Source organism: Calidris pugnax, unplaced genomic scaffold (genome assembly GCF_001431845.1).
Source record: "Calidris pugnax isolate Ruff unplaced genomic scaffold, ASM143184v1 scaffold81, whole genome shotgun sequence".
NCBI classification, from domain to species: Eukaryota; Metazoa; Chordata; class Aves; order Charadriiformes; family Scolopacidae; genus Calidris; species Calidris pugnax.
Window position 1 is genome coordinate 6,484,092 of NW_015090880.1, and position 20,112 is coordinate 6,504,203.

At 39.5% G+C, this 20,112-nt stretch overlaps 1 protein-coding gene across 1 annotated transcript in view; it reads right to left on the reverse strand.

Annotated features, from left to right (window-relative positions):
- Positions 1-219: 219 nt before the first annotated feature.
- Positions 220-20,112, reverse strand: part of FAM19A1 (family with sequence similarity 19 (chemokine (C-C motif)-like), member A1) — a 225,601-nt gene continuing 205,708 nt past the window's right edge. The window contains exons 3-4 of the mRNA XM_014946607.1: positions 5,412-5,536; positions 220-1,078 (exon numbers count right to left, since the gene is read on the reverse strand). Of these exons, the coding sequence (XP_014802093.1) occupies positions 1,061-1,078; positions 5,412-5,536 (143 nt within the window). The 3' untranslated portion in view covers positions 220-1,060. The remainder of the gene's footprint in view (positions 1,079-5,411; positions 5,537-20,112) is intronic.

Consider the following 20,112-nt stretch of genomic DNA (forward strand, 5'->3'; position numbering starts at 1 on the left):
TCGCTTAAGCTGCAATACTTGTTCACCAATTGCAAATGGGCTCGTAAAAAAAAAACAACAAACCATATGTAAAAGCCCTCTCACGCATTGGTCTGGAAAGAAATAGCTTTGCCGTTGCTTCAAAGAAATAGCGAGCCAACAACGCAAAGCTTTGGAGTTGGTAACTGGGTTTTTACTGTAGTCTCTACGAGCTATACAAAGTCTGAAGACATTGTACATACAGTACATCTTTAATAAGAAGGGAGCTCACAGTCTACCAAACTCTGCCAAATAAACTTTTAATTCATACTGTACTTCACTCGTAGTTGTCCATCTCTTCTTCATGGAATATCTAACAGCTCTAAAAATATTTTCTTGGAAGAGGATAGAATTATCATTGATATATATCAATCAAGTATGGTTAATGAAGCAAAGCCAGCATGCTAGTATTGCACAAGGGGAAAAGCCTCCAGAACACAAAGTGGAACAACAAATGCCCTCGAAATTCTGCCGAAGGGAACAGGAAGCTCTGGATGCCGCATCGGTAGGATTCGTGTAGCTCTTAGGCGTCCTTGTACCGCAGCAGGTTTGCTTTGCCTCTTCACTGCCACATTTCTCTCTGAAACAGGTAGGGATCTTCCAGACCATTACAAAAAAAAAAAAATAAAAAATTACAGCAGCTGCAGCAAAGTGTGGTACTATTCAATTTCTTGAAGAGTGAGGCTTTTATTTCAAAATATCATATATTAATATATATATATTTCTATATATATATACTTTAACTGGTATAAAGTAAATTGTAGATCCAAACTTATGCTGTTGTTTGTACTTCGCAATCTTGGAAACTTTACCAAAGGAACCATTTTCTTCATTTTTATTTTCAGCTGTCAAAAATCAGGGGCATTATTTCCACTGAATACCTTCTTTCACACAGTAAAGCCACTGTTGTTATCTGGTAAACAGTCAAAGTGCAAATAAGAAATCCATTTGGCTTGTAAATGCTGAGATGGTTTTAAACTTTCAATACTTTGTCCTCATAAATCAGCAGGGCTTTCACTGTCTCCGTGCAGACGGCGCTCTGTTAGGTCCTTGGGTGGATCTGCAGTAAGAAAGTGGGAAAGAGTCAGTTATATAAAATATGTTATGAGAGGAAAGACAGACCTAGGTTTTGTGGCACTTTGCCCTGCTCATGATATAGCTGAGTTTAAATCGCAATATTTTGGGGGGGTTCTTTTCTCTCAGGGCTGCAGGGATTTAGGGATATGCTCAGGGCAGACCCTGAGCGAGCTCCTGCACATACCTTGGGAGACCCTGGATGTGTGTCCATCACCTGAGCTGGTGGTGCAGGAGATGCCAGGACAGCTTTGGGCATGGGGTCATGCTCACCCCGGCCTTCCACCCTCCCCTTCTCAGAGTCTAGTAGCTTCTCCTAGACAAGAATATGCTGATGGACCTACCTTTCATGTTCATTTGGACCCCTACCAACCCACTTACCCAAAGAGGGACAGGGTAGGAGTGACTGGCTATAAAACAGACTGGAAATGCTGACCGCCTTCATCTACTCACCTCGGGTGAGATAACACGGCCTGCAACAGACCATAAAACCATCACTCTTTACGACTAACACCACAATTGATCTGAGTAAGCGCACTAATGGCTTGAAGAGGAAACACCACCGCCCAGAGGTGTTTTTTTTTAGGATGCTGGAATAAGAATGACTGACCAGAAGCAAAAATAGCTCTCTCGAGGTAAGGCTTTTGTTGCTTTACCACAGTGACACACACAGATCAATGGCAAAAGGGGTCCAGCCCTTTGCTAGACGACTAGGTCAGCAATGAAACTCAAATTGACTTGAATATGAGCAGGCTCAGACATTAAATCAGGGCTACAAATTATTAGCTTAACACTAGGTGATATGATGAAATGCAGCAGTAAGTCTTATAGCAAGAGTTATTTACTATCTTGTGCTCTACTGCTTTGAACTGACCTCTTAATTGCAGAAACCGTTATCACAAAAATAGAGGGGTTTCTTCCCTGCTCTAAAGAAGAACTTAACCTGAAAATCATCTGACATATTAACCTAGTTGGACAGCTTAAAAAAAGAAAATAAAACTCTGGGTTCATTTAAACTTAATCTGAAAATCATCTGACACATTAACCTAGTTGGACAGCTTAAAAAAAAGAAAATAAAACTCTGGGTTCATTTGCCATTTCTTTGCTCTCCTGGTTTGCCACTGACAAGTGACCCTGCTGGGTTTTCTCTCTCGGGGATGAATACATCCCTCTCGTGTTTGCACACTGCCTCACGAGTCTGTGCAGCTGGTCTAGGAGTGGGGAATGACAAAGGACCACAGTGTCAAGGGGCCGTGGGCACCTCAGGTGCTATTTGCTGCAACAAGAGGTGAGCAGTGGCTGCTAATAAATGTGATGCTCAGGTCCCTCGGTGCACTGCAAAATGGCTTGTTGAAATATTCAGAGGGCTAGTACATGAACACCAGGTCTTATTAGTGTGGATTACATAAAAAGAGGCCTTTTTCCAGTGCAGGGTGCACATAAGCCCAGGCAGAAAGCCCTCAGGGGGAGCACTGCACTCTTTGAGGGCCCTGCAAAGCACCCACAGAAAGTTGTGTGTAGACACCAATCCACTGTCAAGAGCTCGTGACAGACTCCCTCACTCAGATGAGAAGTGGCAAAACATGGGATGCATGAGGAGCCATGTTTTCATGTTTTTCAGCAGCTCTGGTTCTTACAGGCCTTTATGTTCCCTTGTGGGCACCATCTCCCGGCATCCAGCCTGAGACTGCTCTTGCATTTCCCCTGGTGCCGCTTGCTCTGCTGAAATATAGCGATGGGATCTCCAGCCAGCACCTAGTACAAATCCTAGAGGCCCACATTTTTGAGGAAAGCATTGAAACTTATGTTCTTTAAAAAAAAAAAAAAAAAGGAAGGAGTGAATAGGGATTAAAAAAAAGAGTTGAAACTGCTCCAAAAATTGAATTGCAAAATGATTTCTTTCCAGTGTTTGTCACCTGCTCTGACCATCAATAGAAAACAAATCGATTTACAGGGGCCGTGAGCTTTATATCTTTGGCTTTAACAACTTAATTAGAGAGCTATGCTAGAGGACTAAACACAGGAATAAATGCACGAAAAGGAAGGAATGGAGGATGGGCTGGCAAAGCTTGCACTGGATCTGTTGTCCACGTTCTTCTGACACTAATCAGTATTTATCACATCTGAGAACCAACCATGAAGCAATACACTACACTGTAAAATTATATATAGTGTATATACAAGTATTTGTATATATATTTAGACATGCGCACATGCTTGTATGTGATTTACTGTGGGCCTTGAAGAATATGCTAATAGGTATTTTAATCCTGCGAGTCATAAATGTGACTATTTTCCTTGTCAGGACAGCAGCTGCCTAACGTTAATGTATTTAGTGTAAGGAAAAGCCTTCATTAAAACAGTTTACAGCCCATGGTGACTTGCTCTAGCTTTTTGGCTAATCACCACAGAAATATCTAGGATGTTGACTGATTTGTCTTGGTTCTTCTGCTTTCTTAACTTCCTTAACTACTTAAATTGGACACACATGGCGCAATCTCGCAGCCTGGACTGGGGTCAGTACAGATTATAGTGTAATCTCTTTCTCTGATGCCATCTGTAATGACAAAACAAAGAAAAAAAAAATGCCTTTTTCAGGATCTAATTGCTTCTATTGTTTTATATTTATGTTGCTAGACTTGATGCAGCAGTACGGATTCAAGCAAAGTTTCAGGGATTATGAAGTAGAATTTTTGCTTAGGAAATGCAAGAGACAGTTGCTAAGCACATCATGTCATGTTGCCTTTGTCAATTGAGTTCTGTAATGATATTTTAAAGCAACAAAGCAAAATTCTACTGGAAGCAGCACCATAAGGTAGTCCCCTCACAAGCTAATTAAAATAACTCCTGTGGGTAAATGAAGAAATATTTTTTCAGTTATGAGCACTCACTCTGTAAGTATTTAATTTAAATGAAATACAATAATGCATACTGAATAGATTGGACCATACATCTGCATATTAATGAAGCTGCTAAATTTCTAGCAATCACTTCTAGATGCAGGCTATCGCCTAAAACTAGTTTATATGATGAGGGTTGGGGAAGCTAAGAGCAGGACAATTTCACAGAAAAAAGCAAATGCAATTCCTAAATTATATAATTTGCAGACAGACTGCAGAAGTACTGAATTATTGTAATTTAACAAAAGTAAAACATTCTTTTTCACGTTGCTTATTGCTTCTTTAATATCACTTTCTTCCATTTTAAATCCCTAATTCAGTGAGAGAAAAATGTTGCCTCACTGAAAAGGGCATGTAGTATTTTTTTTTTTTTTAATTGCACTGCGAGGCATATTCAGTAGGGCACAATCTTCCAGCGGTGTCTCAGTTGTAAGCACAGAGAGGTTTGCAGCAACGACACCCCAGGAAGAAATTGTGCCAAGGAATCAGAGTTTCCTCCATGCATCCCATTTTCAAGGGCGACTTACTGCCTTCCGCAAGTAAAACCTCCTATCTTAATATACATCCTAGTAATTTAATGTGGTGCTGAGATTAGCCATGCCAGAAGGCACCACTCAAGAAACTAGAGCTGCAATACAAATAATTCATCCTGGGGTAAATTGTATGGAGGGAAAGGAATTCAGAAGGCATAGGGATCAGTTGGGGTAAATCTCCTCCTACAAGAAAAGGCCTAGAAGACATGGAAAATGACTAGATTTAGGACTGTAAAAAAAGGAAGAAGTCAGGAAACCATGACACTAAGCTTCATGTTCCTGTGAATTAGTAGGTGGTTATGAGGATGTAGAAATTAATAATAAACATTGAAAAAATTCTTTAAAATTTGGTTTTTTTTTTCATGTAGCAGGTTTTAAAAGTTATTTTCCACTTCAATGAAAAATATTGCTAGAAGAGCTGCTCTGAAGTAAGACCTGAAATATGAATTTTAGTCCTCAGCACCATTTCATGCTACAAAGCACCTGTACAGCTGCTAATACAGATGTGGCCTGGAACAGCCAAGGAATGGAAATAAGATCCAGCAGATCCCTTCCATCTAATGTTCTTCCCTTTAGCCACCAGAGAGGGACTCAGCACTGTGCCCTAGCTTTTATTCTGAGGTGACAATGTCTGTACTAAAGCGACCTGGCGATTTAACAGCTCCAAGTTGCTGGTTATTGAGCCTGGACTCAGCTGACCAGCCTGAATCCATGCAAATTTTCGTTAAATTTCATCCAACCAGAAGCACTAGGTGACTGAGGAGGTATGCAGTTATCTTTAAGACTTTTACAGCAGAGATGATGATGGAAAAGATGAGAGTGAGTAATTATTAGTGACTCCCTTTCCTATTAAGACCTCCTAGGTATAGACAGAAAGAAGACTTACTCTGGTGGTCTTGATTTTATTGCCAGTTGCACACATCCATCCAGAATTATCGGGCAATGTCTTACATTCCTCTCCTTCTAGGCAGGGCTCCATCTCACACCACCATTTCCCAATCACTATTGAAGCTAAAAGAGAAAAGACAATGTTCACAACTGTGTTATAATGAAAAATCTAATTAAATGATATCTCAAGGGTCTAACACTGCATTTAAGAGGCTGAGTGTCCCTTTTAAACCCTTCAATTGAAATGTAGTTGCGAGGATTTCACATTTAATTACTTGTTTTGCATCCTATATTCTCTATTAGGGTATTAGGGAATATCCTGCTTGCCATAGCTTCCTTCTACACCAGGTCTGGTCTGCTGTCCTGGTGTGACTGCAGGGAATGCCGTGGTGGCAGCAATGCTGCTTCAGACCAAAGGACCATCCACCCCAACAACCCGTCTCTGCGAGTGGCCAATCTGATCCTTATGGACATATATAGGAACAAGGTAAGTCAAAAGAGGTTTTCCCCAGAATATTCTCCAGGTCTCCAGGACTTGTAGTTCCAGAATAAACAGTGCCTGTTTTGCTTTCAATGCCTACAGCTGCCTTTTTCTTCCACAAATCTGTGCAGAATTTTTTGAACACATGTAGACTTTTAGCTTTTCCAGGATCCCATGGCAGGGAGCGTCACAACTAGAAATAGAAGGCAAGATAATACTGAACAGCAGCATAAGTTCAGTTTGTTGAAACATGATTATGAATTTTATAGAAACCATATTATCTCTAGCAGTACCTTTTAATTTCCAAATATTTAACGTTGTAAATAATGACAGAGTTTGGATCTTGTTGTTTGAATTTAAAATTGGCACATATGTTTACAACCTTGACTGTACCTTAATGAAGTTTCTTGCCTGGGAATTGGTATCTGTCTATAACCTTAACTGTATCTTAATGACATTTTTTGTCTGGGGATTTTGATAAACTTTAGCTAACCTTGCAAACTGTGACTAGTTGGTGCATGAGTGGCTCTCTCTGTGGTTTGTTTTCGCTGGCAAGAATTAATTTCATGGTTGCACTCATGAAGGCTACCTGTCAAAGCTGCTCGCACACTGGCTCCAAGAGAGATGCTTAACCCTTTCGTATCTCCCCATGTAGCTGCTTCAAGCCTATAAAATACCTTTGAAGCAGCAGAATACCTTTCTATCACACCATTCAGCTCTGGAAAATGCCCTGTTGTGTATGCAACATTTCAGAGTTTATAATTAAAGTCTTGATTTATTTTTTATCTAGTTGTAATCAGTGTATGCTCATAGAGTCTTAAAGAGACACACAAAGGTGTATTTGCAGCTGTTACTAATGTCCATTCCCTTAATTCACAGATACACAGATGAAGTTACATGTCCCTTTTCCTCTAATATGTCCAAGTGAGTACCTCTAAAATAGGCCTTCACTTGGTATGTGATTTTACCAGAAGATTGCCAAATAACTGTACCAACAGGTATATAGGTTTCACCTGCTAAGTTTACTTGACACACAGGGGGAAACACCTTGGGTTTGAAGGCTCCTTTGGTCTGGAAAAAAGGTTGAGTAAGTTGGAGCAAGTAAACTAAGCTTAGAATAGAATAGAATAGAATAGAATAGAATAGAATAGAATAGAATAGAATAGAATAGAATAGTTCAGCTGGAAGGGATCTAAATGATTATCTAGCTCTGTGTTGTCTTTCCTATTTCTTCTCACAGCTTATACCTCATTTGTACCATGTAATATATAATTTTTCCATATATACAAATGCACAAAAAAAACCCCTTTACACCTGCACTTGCAAGGCAGTTTAGTGATGCTATTCACACATCGTTTTCAGAAGGGTATCATTAATGCTGCTAACAGTGGAGAAAAGAAATATCTCTCTTTGCTATGCATGAAAAGGCACATGAGGGCTGAATCTGTGCTCTAATAATAGATTGAGCAGTGGGCAAACTGAAAAACCATATCCTGCTAAATACTGGCCTTCACAGCAATCATCAGAACAGAGCATCCTCAGGATACGTGAGGAGAATCCTGTGATATGGATTCAAAAGCCATGATCATAATTATTTACTAGTAGCAGTGCTGTAGCATTAAATTACCATGGAGAAGCATCCTATGGTGCGAGGTACTAAAACCCACAAAACTGAACGCCCTGGCCTAGGGAGTTGACAATGTAAAACAGAGGTACGAGATGAATACAGACTGAGAGGCAAAAGGGAGAAGCAATGCTGTTCATAGCAATTAAAATGATTTAACTGCTTAGTGATGCTGTTAAATACAGCCCAAGTATTTGGGCATTGACCTTGAAAAATAATCAAATGCAAAGTCGGTGCAGAACCCTAATGTTGACTGATTCATCTAATACTGTGCAGGTTTCAGTACACATATATGTGTGTGTGTATATATATATGTATATATAGATAAATTTGTGACCAAAGTGCAGTTGCAATCACAAGGTTGTTCACCCCCAGCCCCACCGGTGAGCATCCTCACCTGTCCCTACCCAGTATAGATGGGCTGGAGACAAGGCTCCTTTTATAAAAGGGTAAACTAAGGCCATTTGCAGATGAAAAGCTCCTGTTTGTCTCTAATATGTAAGTGGGCAAAAGCCTTTGTAAGTCTGAAGCACTACAAAGCTCACTGTGGTCTAGTCCTCACCACCACGCTGTGGCAGGGGCATCCAGAGCCCAATGAAAATTATTTTCTTTGAGTCTTGTGTTTATAGGTTTTCTCTTCTATTAAGAGCCTTTTAATCTTTAGGACCAGTTGTCCTTCTTGGGCACTGCTGATCCTTTGAGGTCTACTTGATTTCAAAGTTTTACACCTCCAGCTCTGTTCAAAGAGGCAGGAAAAAACTTCAAAATGAATCACAGTTTGCTGTGTTTGAGATTAGGTACACCTGCATGGGGAGGAGGGGGGTGGGGCTGAAAGCTTCCCCAGGGAACACAATTCAGCTTTTCTACATTTAGGTTATGTCACTCTGAGATGTGCTGAAGCGGTCGTGTGAGAGACAGAATTGCTCAAGTTAAGATGCTTTTCCTCGAGGCGGTTTGCATTCAAGATCTCCCCAATCCTGAGGAACCTGAGCTTCTCAGTGACCCGAGCTGCTAATTCGGGATGAGAATTACAGGCTCCTGTTAGTCACCAGGTATCACAGGCTGAGTGCTCACATCATGCTGAATTAGATGCCTGTAACATTTTGGAGTGGTTTTCATTGTGTTCTCACTGTCTGGGGAGCACACGAAGCACGGAGCTTTTTCATGCAAGGCTGATTTGACTGAGACAGATACCCTCAGCCATGGGGAAAGAAAAAGGATATGATATAAAAGAGGCTCGACTACTCCTGCTTTGCTTGTGTTTTCTTTTGGGTTTTCTGTTCCCCAGCTCCTGCTAGTAACTAAGGGATTGCTTATATCTGACTTCTCCTCAAGAAAATGCCTCTTCTATAAGAATATTAAACTCTAATCATATACCTTATGGACTTGAGAAAAGCAACTTTCTTCAGAAAATTCTTGAGATTTTTTTTTCCAGTCCAATTCCCACTGTTGTTTTTTTTTTTTTTAATCTTTGTTTGCAAAGCTATAGAAAATTTTTGATCAAAATATTTAACTTTTGATGTATTTAGTCTGCATGGATTAACAGACAAAAAAGCGTTTGGTTGAAATGGCATTTGCTAATCAGGTACCAAAGAGAAATAAACTGCAGAGAAGAGATCTGTCAATCAGATTAAATATAGGGAAAGAGCAAGAGAATAGCTTATGTTTGCTGGTGTTTACACAGTTCTATTGCATTTAAAAATGAATTTGTTCCCAAACATAAAACCCAGAGCCTTAGGTGGCTGCAGGGAACTTCCAGCTTAGACTGAACGCAGTGGGCTTCAACCTGCAAAGAGAACCTTTGTAGGTTGCATAAGGGTAGTGACTGCTTTTTGACTTGTTCTTACACGTCATCTGAAGCACAAAGTTTTGGCGCAGGAGGAGAGCTGGCTGGGGATGTTTTCCCCTTGAATTTCAGTAACAAAGTATTCTATTGCGGGATCACAGTAAAAATGCACTGAACACCTTCAAATATCTATACCTAAACTGAGATCAAATCAACACGGAAACACTATCCATTACATCATCTTCCTCTTGAATCAAGAAACAGTTGGGAAAAAACTACAGAATCCATTTGATTAAAACTTCCTTGCTTGTGGAAACTCCCAAACTTGCCAAGTTTCACATTTCTCAGTCTTTAAGTTCTTGCATTTAACTGCAGCTGCTCAACCATTCAAACAGCAACTAACTGCCCTGACTGAGTACAGACATGGGCAGGGGGTGGTCCGGCAGAAAATGTGCACACACAGCCCAGAAACTCACAGGCATTTGCTTGTGTTGTGTTTGCTACTCTGGCGTGTATAAAAAATGCACAGACTTTTTCTTGCAGATAGAATTCTCCTTTAACTTTTCTGCATTTGTATTTAGGAAATTGCCGTAACAATATGACAAACTGTATACGACAATAAGTATAAAGACATTATATTTAACAATATGACAATACTCTCAGAGTAATATATAACTTTAATTCATATTTATGGAGGACCCCGAAATATGAAAACAGAGCAAAATATCATCATGCATTTTTCAACAGTTTAGAGGGAACATGCTATGTATTAAAATGTTCCAAGATTGCTTCTGCATTTGCCATTATAAAGCCACTGCAGCTATCTCTTTTTGCTTGTGATAAAGTGTACACATTTTGTTTATATAGAAATAGAATACAAAGTGTTAGAGATATTAGATTGCGCTTCCTCCTGATCACAGGTATCACGCTACTCCAAGGAATAAGAAACAGTGTTCATTTTCAATACCAGTGTGGCACTCGTTGCAGGATGGGAAAGTTTCTACTGTAAGTATAAAGCATTCCATTTTAATCTAGTTTCCACCAGAGAAGATTGATATAAATAAAATTTAAATAGAGAACACATTTCACAGATGCCAGCAGTGAAAAAGACTTTGTCAGCTTAATGAAAAGATATCAATTTTCTGCACTTTATTCAATAAATTGTGAGTCATCTTCTAAATGGATTAGATTAAAGGAAAGTTCAAACTCCCTGTGAGAGACTCGTGAACTGACGGAGACTTTTGGCAATGGGAATAGCACAGAGGTAGGTAAAATATTTCAGGTTGTTTTGTTTTTTTTTTTGTATTTTAAAAAATCCTGATAAAAAACTAGAACAGGAGAATCTATGACCCTGTCCTCACCTATCCCTTAGGAAACAAAATCTCAGAGAATTGAATGAGACATGTAGTTTCTCTTACTTTATTGGGATGTCATGGCGTGCAGAATGAATTACTGGGGCAGGAACACACTTTCTAGGAGGAAGAGAAAACTGGAGTGGAAGAACACGTCATCTGAGGGGTGATGTATTTCATAAACAGGCTGAGATACTCTGGGAGTTGTAAAGCAGTAGTCTGATAAGTTAAAGAATACAAATCCGAAACAAAAGATTTCAGGTTGAATAATGCCATCTAGGAGAAATGCAGGATGCTGCGTACAGGGAGTCCATCAAACTATCTGCTTTAATTCCATCTTATTCAATTTTAAAAGCGTCAATCTAATGCTCAGACAGTGTAATATTTTGCAGGCTTTGATAACAGACCTTTCATAACTCTGGGAAAACTGACATTTCTCCAGTTTAAAATACAAGCTCAGCTCAATCAGTCTGGCAAGTGATGTCTCATATCTCCTAATTGCCTCAGATCCAGTCTTGCTGAGTTAATTTAATATTTTTAATTTTAGTAAACATTAAAAAGACATCATCATATTAATTTTTTTTTTCCTTCAGAACTTTCTGATCTTTGCAATATTCTCCAGGTTTTTTAACAGTGTTTTATTCACTGGCAAAAACTTTAGACAGAATTGAAGGTTTTTATATTTTTTTTTCATCCAGAATTCTTGATTTTTCATTGCATTATATTCAGTGTCCAGAGTAGGACATTTTTAAGAGTGTAATATGTGTCTGAACAACGCTGTGGGCTGCACTAAAATATACCCATAAAATATGAAAGGGCAGATTAGAGACAAAGAATCCATGAAGAATTTCCAGTTAAGGTCTGCATAAACCAGCAAAAAGGGTGCTAATTCAATAGCAGGAGAAGACTCACTAGTGAAAAAACACTTACATTGCCATTTTCTAACAGTTGGCATACTGTTAGGTAAATCGGAATAAATGGCATCCGCACGTTGTATACTTCCCTCATAACAATATGACTAATAGAGACGGTGTTGGCTAATGGCCTGAGAACCAGAAACTCCCAAAGCTTCTTTAATCCCCACTCTGATTCTGACTTTCTCTATTACTACAGGTAAATCATCTACTTGCTAAACCAATTTTCCATTTGTAACTTCATTTACTTAAGAGGATGAGTTATTTTTGCCTTGTTTCCTTGTATGTTCCCTTCTTTCTTTACTGACCTGCTGAGCTTCAACACCCTGTTGCAGCAATTTGGGACTGACCTTTTTTCTGCATTTGTACAACTAGAAAAATAGTGTCTTAGACTGAGACCGGGTTTCCTAGGTACTACAATAATAAATAATAACATTAAAATTATATGAAATCTGTGTGCTGCCAGAAGGTTTTCAAGCACAAGCCTGACTTGCCGCTGAATAGAAATGGTGTGTTAAAGAGGGATTTCATAAAAAATAGCTTAGAACTTGCAAAGGAATTTCTAGCTCTCAGTGCTGTTCACCCTAGGAGCATCATACACTGCAGCTTTGTCATTTTCCCAAGTCTCTCTTTTTGGACCTTTGGAAACAAATGTTGCTTAGACATATGGCTGAGGGGCATCTATAACTGAAGTAGGACCATGATTTCTCATGGGTGGCACCTTCACGGTGAGTGAATGTGCATCTTCACTTCCATGAATGCATGAAAAAATGACAGAACTCAGGTCCTCTGAGTACTTATAAAGCATATACAGCTGTTCAGAGGTAAAAGCCTCTTTTTGTTAGCTAGTACACAGATTAAAACATCCAGATTTTAAGGAGAACTGTAGAATTTGCATATTTATTTTCTGAGTTGGGTCAGCAGCACCGAGTATAAGCCAATGAAAAGCAATCAAAATTTTTCTTGGGCCCTATAGTTCAACTTGTGAGATGTGTTCAAAGTTTCAGATTTTAAGGTAATAAAATAATGGAGCCACCAGAAGCTGTCAGGCTTGGAGGTCAATGGGTTGTAGCACTACTTCCCAGAGATGTTAGTAGGTCTCAGGTCAGCCAAATTGTGCTTGGTGGCCAGCTCTCACCCCTGAACAGTTCCTACTTGCTAATACTGTACTCAAAAGGCATCATTGGCTTTTTTTAAATTATTCCACATTCCACTGAGCTCAGACATGCCCAGTGCTTGACATTTTTTTTCTCTGAAAGTTACGGATCATAGTTGATATTATAACTGAACCTCCACTGCATTATCTATCTGGAAACTTGATTTCTACAGTGAAAGGCAGAGCAAGCCTTGGCACAACAGGCTTTTGCAGATACCTGTGGCAGTGAGAAAGGACGTGTAATGATAAATAAACCATGTATGATAAACTTCTCTGCCCAAAAGCGCATACTTTATTCTATGACCTTCCAGAGTGCTAGGACACAGCCTTGCATTTTTTCTTGGAAATTCTTGAATTCATGCACAGCATCATGCATCTGAGGCAAGTGCTGAACCACCCACCTTTATTTATAATTTTATGCGTCTGAGTTTATTGGTATTTGACATAACCTCGCTGCAAAGACAGTGGGTCATCTGAGAGCAACCTGCTGACACTAATGAGTGCTAATGAGACTAATGAAAACACAAATTACTCACATGGAGGGAGCTGAAATGAATGCAGGTGACTGAGGATCCCCTCCCAAACCATATGGGGAAAATCAATCTTTGGTAGGTTAGAGAGACCCACTGATGGTGAAGTTTGGAACTGAATCTGTCCCTCACTGCAGAACAAAGCTGAGAGCAGGCTGATAAAATATTTGTGCAGTGTAGCAGTATTATTTACACCCTATTTGAACTACTCTAGATAGCCTAGTGAAAGCTTAATCTTATTATTATATATTTAATGAAATGCTAATGAACTGCAGTATAATTATACATTTTTGGAAGGACAATAGGAAGCTGCTTATAAATATTCACACACATTTCAGACCAGGGTTGAGGACTGGTGTGCCATCAAAGAAGAAAAATGTCTCCACGCAATGTTAATTTTTCATTAATAATAATTCATTAATAAAGTAAATGAATGAGTTGAAATGCAGGAAGAGAAGAGCCAGGCTGTGAGACGAGGAGAAGGGAGATACACAGAGGTTTGTGGGTGGCCTTGCAATGTTGTTCCTCAGTTGTCTGCAGGGGCTTAAGTCATACAGAATCACAGAATCTTCTAGGTTGGAAGGGACCTTAAAGATCATCTTGTCCAACCATCAACCTAACTGACAAAAATAGACACCCACACAACAAACAAGGAGCATCATCACTAAACCATACCTCCCAGCACTACATCAACCCGTCTTTTGAACACCTCCAGGGATGGTGCCTCAACCACCTCCCTGGGCAGCCCATTCCAATGGCTGATAAACCCTTTCAGTGAAAAAATTTTTCCTAATATCCAGCCTGATACACATATATATATCCAGCCTGATACACATATATATATATATATTTATATGTATATATATATGATGAACAGTTGTTATCCTGATGGTGCTGTGGAGATGTTTGCTCACACAACCGGTGTTGCTGGGAAATGACTATGTTGACCCAAAGATATAATTACTATGACTCTGTCCTTCATGATGGTGGAAGTGAGCACCCGAGAGGAACAATTATTGCCTGCTTTTGCATTAGAAACCAATGATCCGTGTTTAGGGTCTGATCTGACAGTTACTGAAAAAAACAGGAAAAAACCCTCCTTAGTTTTTGCAGGCTTTGGACCAAATCTGGTGTCTGTAAAAGTTGCTCAGATGTGAATCCCCTGTGCTGCAGGAGGCTGGGGTTAGCGAGGTGGAAGGGAAAAGCTGCATGGTGGGATCTGAAGGGTGAAAGTCTTACGGAATTTTGACTGAATGAGGTGCCAGAAACACAGATTAGGAGCAAAGCATTCTATGAAAGAGCACTGAAAATGAATAAATTATATAACTGTAATGCATTTATAAGGCATAACAAAGCATGCATAATATATTGGATAGTTATCAGTTATGAAATTAAGATCTGGTGAGCTGCTTGGGTATAAATTGTGTAGTATTTGTCTCTTGCTGTTTCCAGTCCACTGAGAAGATTCATGTAAACAAATAAATAAGGAAAATTCTTACACTGGATATGTAGAAAATGATAACACATAATATGACTATGTGTTATTGGTTAGGGAAAACCACCTTTTTTTATGTTTTGCATATGTTTTTTCCAGGGGAAAAGGATTATTTTTTTTTAAATGCAAGCTATTACATTGTCACTCTGGTTTCTTTTTTTCCTGTGACAAATAGAAAGTTCTCTGTGCTTTAAAGGCCTAAAGATGAAACCCTAAGTTTAGAAAACATGGAAATACGTAGCTAGGTTCCCAAGTGTCTCTCTGTAACAGTGAGGGCTGTCAAGTGGGTACCTGCTGCTGAAGAAAGTGTGTGAGGACAGGAGAAGTAGCAAAGGAAATGATCAGAGATTGGTGTGAGCAGTGAAAGGGAAATATTTCTCCTAAAATCTGGATATCAAGGAATTTTTGGAAAAAGAGACTGCTAAGTGGTGTGATGTACATGAAGCCATCTGCTATTCCTCCCTTAAAGAGGATAATGATCAAAGCTGGAAAATTTCGAATCAAAACACTCCATAGTTTTGAGCTCATTATAAGAATTTAATGTCTTAGAAGGTTGTGACTATCACCGCTGCTCTGAGCCCCTTGCTGTATTGAGTGGTAGTGGCAGATTCAGCAATATGTTGAGGTGTGCAATTAAATATGGCTTTCAGCACTCACTTTAGTGAGTTGGGTTTGCAATTTTATAACAGAATCTTTGGCTTGAGGTACCAGCCATTTGGACAGCCTGAGCCTGCCATGTGAAGATGGGATTGGGGTGCGAGCAGCTGTTTGCTGGCATTGTCACAGTGGCAGGACGTGGCTCTGGAGGGACCTTCTTATCCTCCTCAGTCTCACCAGCGCAAGAACCTATTGGTGCAGCCACCCTTATGTCCAAAGCACCCACCATAACATATCTTTATCTCACCTAGTAGCAGTAAAGCTGCCTAACTGGTTCATGGCTGGTGATTAAAACACTTTGCAAGTAGCTGAAGTTCATTTGTGCTTGACCAAATGTCTCATAATACATTCTTGGTATGCTCTCTTCCCCCCCCAAAATGTTTTGCCTGTTGTGTCCCGCAGCCTAGTAAGATATACACAGATCTATTATCCAATCGACACACATGCAGAAGAGCCAGAGTCTTCATTAATCCCCTGTTGGCTTGTGGCTATTTGATATTCAGAGTAAAGTGATGTGAGTCAAAGTCCTGATGAGCATAAACATGGATGCCCAGGGTGCTCTGGGAAAGGATGGGAGCAGCACTTTGTTGTTGTCTATACCCACCAGCTATTTTCAGACCATATCACCTACAAGAATATGTTTATGGCAGACTGGTTTATGGCAAGTGGAGTGTTAGTTAAACGACCACCAACCAACCAACTCATGCTGCAAACTAGGGGCAGGTGCCCTGTGCTCTCATCATAGGGATAATTCCATTTGAAATGATAAACTAAGGGAAGTTTTATTGTCCTAATGATGGTACTATGAACTTGCACGTGCTGTGCCACTTTATGCACAGTGATACCAAAAAGCAGAGCTTGCAAATGTCTTTAGGAGACAGTTTAGTTCCCTCTGCAGTGAAGAGATGATATGGTCCAAATTCCACAAACTGGGGATTGCTGTGGTATACATAATACACCTACAGAGCACTCAAATCTCCACAGTCCAGCTCTCAACATTTATCTCAGAAGGGCACAGCTTAAAATCTGTGTGGAGGAAGCTGTTTTCAAAGGTTAAGTTAAATGAACCAACTGCCACTACCCAAGGTAATTACTGATTTATAAAAATTGTGTTCATTCAAATCTCTTTGTTCTGTGATGTAAGACAAGTCTAATTTTGTTTTAAAGATTAAAGGAACATTTGTTTTTTGTAAACAAATCCCTAGCCACTATTACAAATTACATCATGCATAATCTTGACATGATAGATTTGGAGATATTTCAGTGCAACAATGCCAGTGCAATTGGAACAAGAACTGCGAGACTGAACAAAAATTGATGAATTGTGCACACAATACTTTGTATCTCATATCATAGCTTAATTACTGCTTCAATATGCATGGAATAAGAGAAGTAACTCAATTATAAAAGCTTATCAGCAAGACTTAAAAACAGGGAAATTCATGAGTGGATATTAAACTGACCTTAGCTGACAAGCTTTTCTTTGAAATTATGTTTTCCTTCAGTGCTCATAATGCTTATTTACTCTGCAACATTTTGCAGAGCTGAGAAGTCTGTTAATGGGCACTTGAAATTTCATGGCTGTGTTGGTATTGGCACAGCTCATGTCTTTTTGCCTCCATTCAATTTAACTCTGAGTTGTATTATTTTAAAAGAAGAAAATTCGCTACCATTTACAGTGGTTTTTTTTTTTCTTTCTTTTTTACCTTGGAAGAATCCCTGGATTGCACTTCTAGGTAAGTCTTTGCTACAAATAATTTGTATGATGACCTTACTCTGTTGTCCTCAGAGTGAATAATCCTGAATTTATACAAGGATCATTATTTCCTATGTAATGCACAAGATGTGCTCTTGAAAAAATAATAACCAGATGGAAGGAGCTGTGAGTCTCAGACTCCAGATACTCCAGGAGTCTCATATGTACTCAGGTCAGATGATTCTTAGCTATGAAGCCGTAAACTCTATTCTCATCGCTACAAGTAGGAGTTTAACATTTTATTTTTCACAAACATCTGTCCTTGTTCTACTTGATCTCATTAATACTCATACAAAATGAATGCAAATGGTGCCTGAGCATGCCCGGTGCAAGTTCTTTTACAAATCTGAGCATGAATTAGCGTTAAATGCTTTGCAGAATATGATCAGCTCTGCCAGTTGCAAAATGTATGCAAGCAGAAACCCTCCAAAGATGAATAGCTAAACAAAGGTACTGAGAATTGCTATAGTTACTAGCAGACCGAACAGGAAGTTGTTTTAGATGAAATTTTATAATATTCTTTGTTCTTTTAAAGCACTTTAAAACAGCACAAGGCTGAACTAGCTGGGTTTTCTTTCTAAACAGTCACCTGCACAAATACTTGAAAGTAGATCAAATAGGAAAGATAACTGACTAGTGACTCCCCTAAATCTGGGCATTATGTAGGCTGGTAAGATCTGTGATTTTCTGCTTTAGCAGTGATTACCAATGAGAGAGAAGATAGGTGGACAAGAGAAGCAGGTGAGCAGATGAGTGTTGGGAAAACTGTAAAGGCAGGATACGTGGAGCTAGTCTGAACTGTCATTCCTCATAGAGGTGAGTCTGTCTTTGGTTTTACCAATCATCGCGAGCTCACAGCCTGAGGCTTCACAGAAGGAACATCTCTTAGTCTATCCTGCACAACCATGAACCGACTTCACCCCGTTCTCAAGAAACCCATGTGTCTGCCTCAAGAGACACCTCGAACACAGGTTGGTTAAGAAAGAAGCACATGGTGAAGGGGATCATCATCAGACATCTATTTAACCAGTTTAACTATCCATTCCCTGAATTCTGCAGAAGTACTTCTATCCTGGTAGGCATCTGCTATTTATAATGTGCAGAGTCCTTGACAGCCAGGCATGACTGGGTACACAGAGACTGGGACTCAAAAGATGGGAATGTCTACAAAGTGAGTCTTTATCTTACCCACTAACATTTCAAACCTAAGAACACCAAAGCTGAAGCTTCCTCCCATCTGGAAAAGAATTTCAACAGTTTCTCCAGATAAGTTTTTGCTATCCTGCTGCTGTTATTTTTTTTATTTAATTTTATTTTTGCCTGTCCTCTCATATAATAAATCCCCTTGCACTGTCCAGGTTGATCTGCCACAGAGTTGTAGAATTGATATTCTTTTCAGTACCACTTACAGTATCTGACTTCTCATTCTATCAATTGATCTGTGTGAATGATTTCTTGTTTCCCTTGCCCTGGGCTTCTCCTCAGAACCTGTATGTCCCCTTCTGCTCAGTAATTCAGTCTCCACACCTGTGATACCAAAGTCAAGGCTGGAAACCGATGGCTCCTCTCCTAAGACACTGAGCATGAGTAATTAAACAGTCACATATTTGATTGCGTGTCACATTTAGTATAAACACCCTAAGAGTGAAATGTTGTTATTTGCCTTTAAACATCAAGTCCCTTTTTTTTTTTTTTTTTTTAATGTTACCTAGAGGTTATGCTCTTCCCCCAGACCTTGTGATGACACAATGTCTTTGTTACAGAAGGCAGTCTTCGGAGTTTTGTAATTTAACTTTCAATGAAGGTAGAATATTGTAATTTATTATGAGTGGCTTTTGCATGGGCTTCCTCAAATATTTATAAACTCATTTAAATAATTAATACAGGAGTTTTAATAAACTGTTTATATTCACAAAAAGAATGTAATTTGCAGGAAGGACTGTTCAGGTGCTAGGAAACACAGACCACATGAATTAAAAATAATGCCTTGCCTCTCAAGTTTTAAGAACTTTTTACAAGTTGTCTGAGCTTGCTTTCTAGGGGTGAAGAAATGCTTATATTGAGCTGGGTAAGCTATGTATGTACAGACTGTTTAGCACTTCTAGGTAAGAAAAAAAGGATGACCTTCTATTAGCTTGGGGATTGTCAAGATCAAGGTTTATACAAAGAATAAAATACATTGTATTAATTAAGCATGTCAACATGTCTTTTTTTTTCTTTTTTTTCTTTTGTTTTGAGCAATTGTGGCTGCGTACTATTCTCAGGAAAGCAAAAGCAGTTTTTCATTCATTGAGACAAGTCTGTGTTTATCACTACAGCAGGTCATTATTTAATCAAGCATAAACTATCTAAACCAGTCTACAACCACCCTAATATGGTTAATAACAATAAAATCCTATTAACAAAAGCAATTACTTCATGGGATTCCAGCCAGCTGGGGCTTTCCAAGCCTGCCCAGGCCTAGCAGTTGTTTCCTCCCTCTGCCTCTGAAGCCAAGTTGAACACACAGCTCTCTTTGGACACGCAAAAGGATGTCAGATTCAGGGTCCCACGGGTCAAAAGGGAATAGCTCTCCCTATCTCAGTTTTCTCCATTATGTCCCTTTCTCTCAGGTTGAGGGGTATTTACCTCGTGCTGAGGCAAAAAGCCCACCACACTGAGCTGAGCAGGTACCCTGGCAGAGCAGGGCTGTTCAGGCTGCAGGGCAGAGCTCCCCTGCTGATGCTGGGCAGGCTCTCTCCTTCTCAGAAACCAGCCTGGCTCCCCTACTTGACTTCTGCCCTACGTCCATACAGCACTGACAAAAAACCTGTCTTTTCCTGCCATCCTCTAGTTAATAAGTAATTGCTATTGCTGGCTCAAGGCATCTCTCTCCATACGTGTGTGGGAAGGGTTGCCTTTCACCCTACTATCATTTATCCTCTTCAAGGTTAACTTTAAACTTCTTA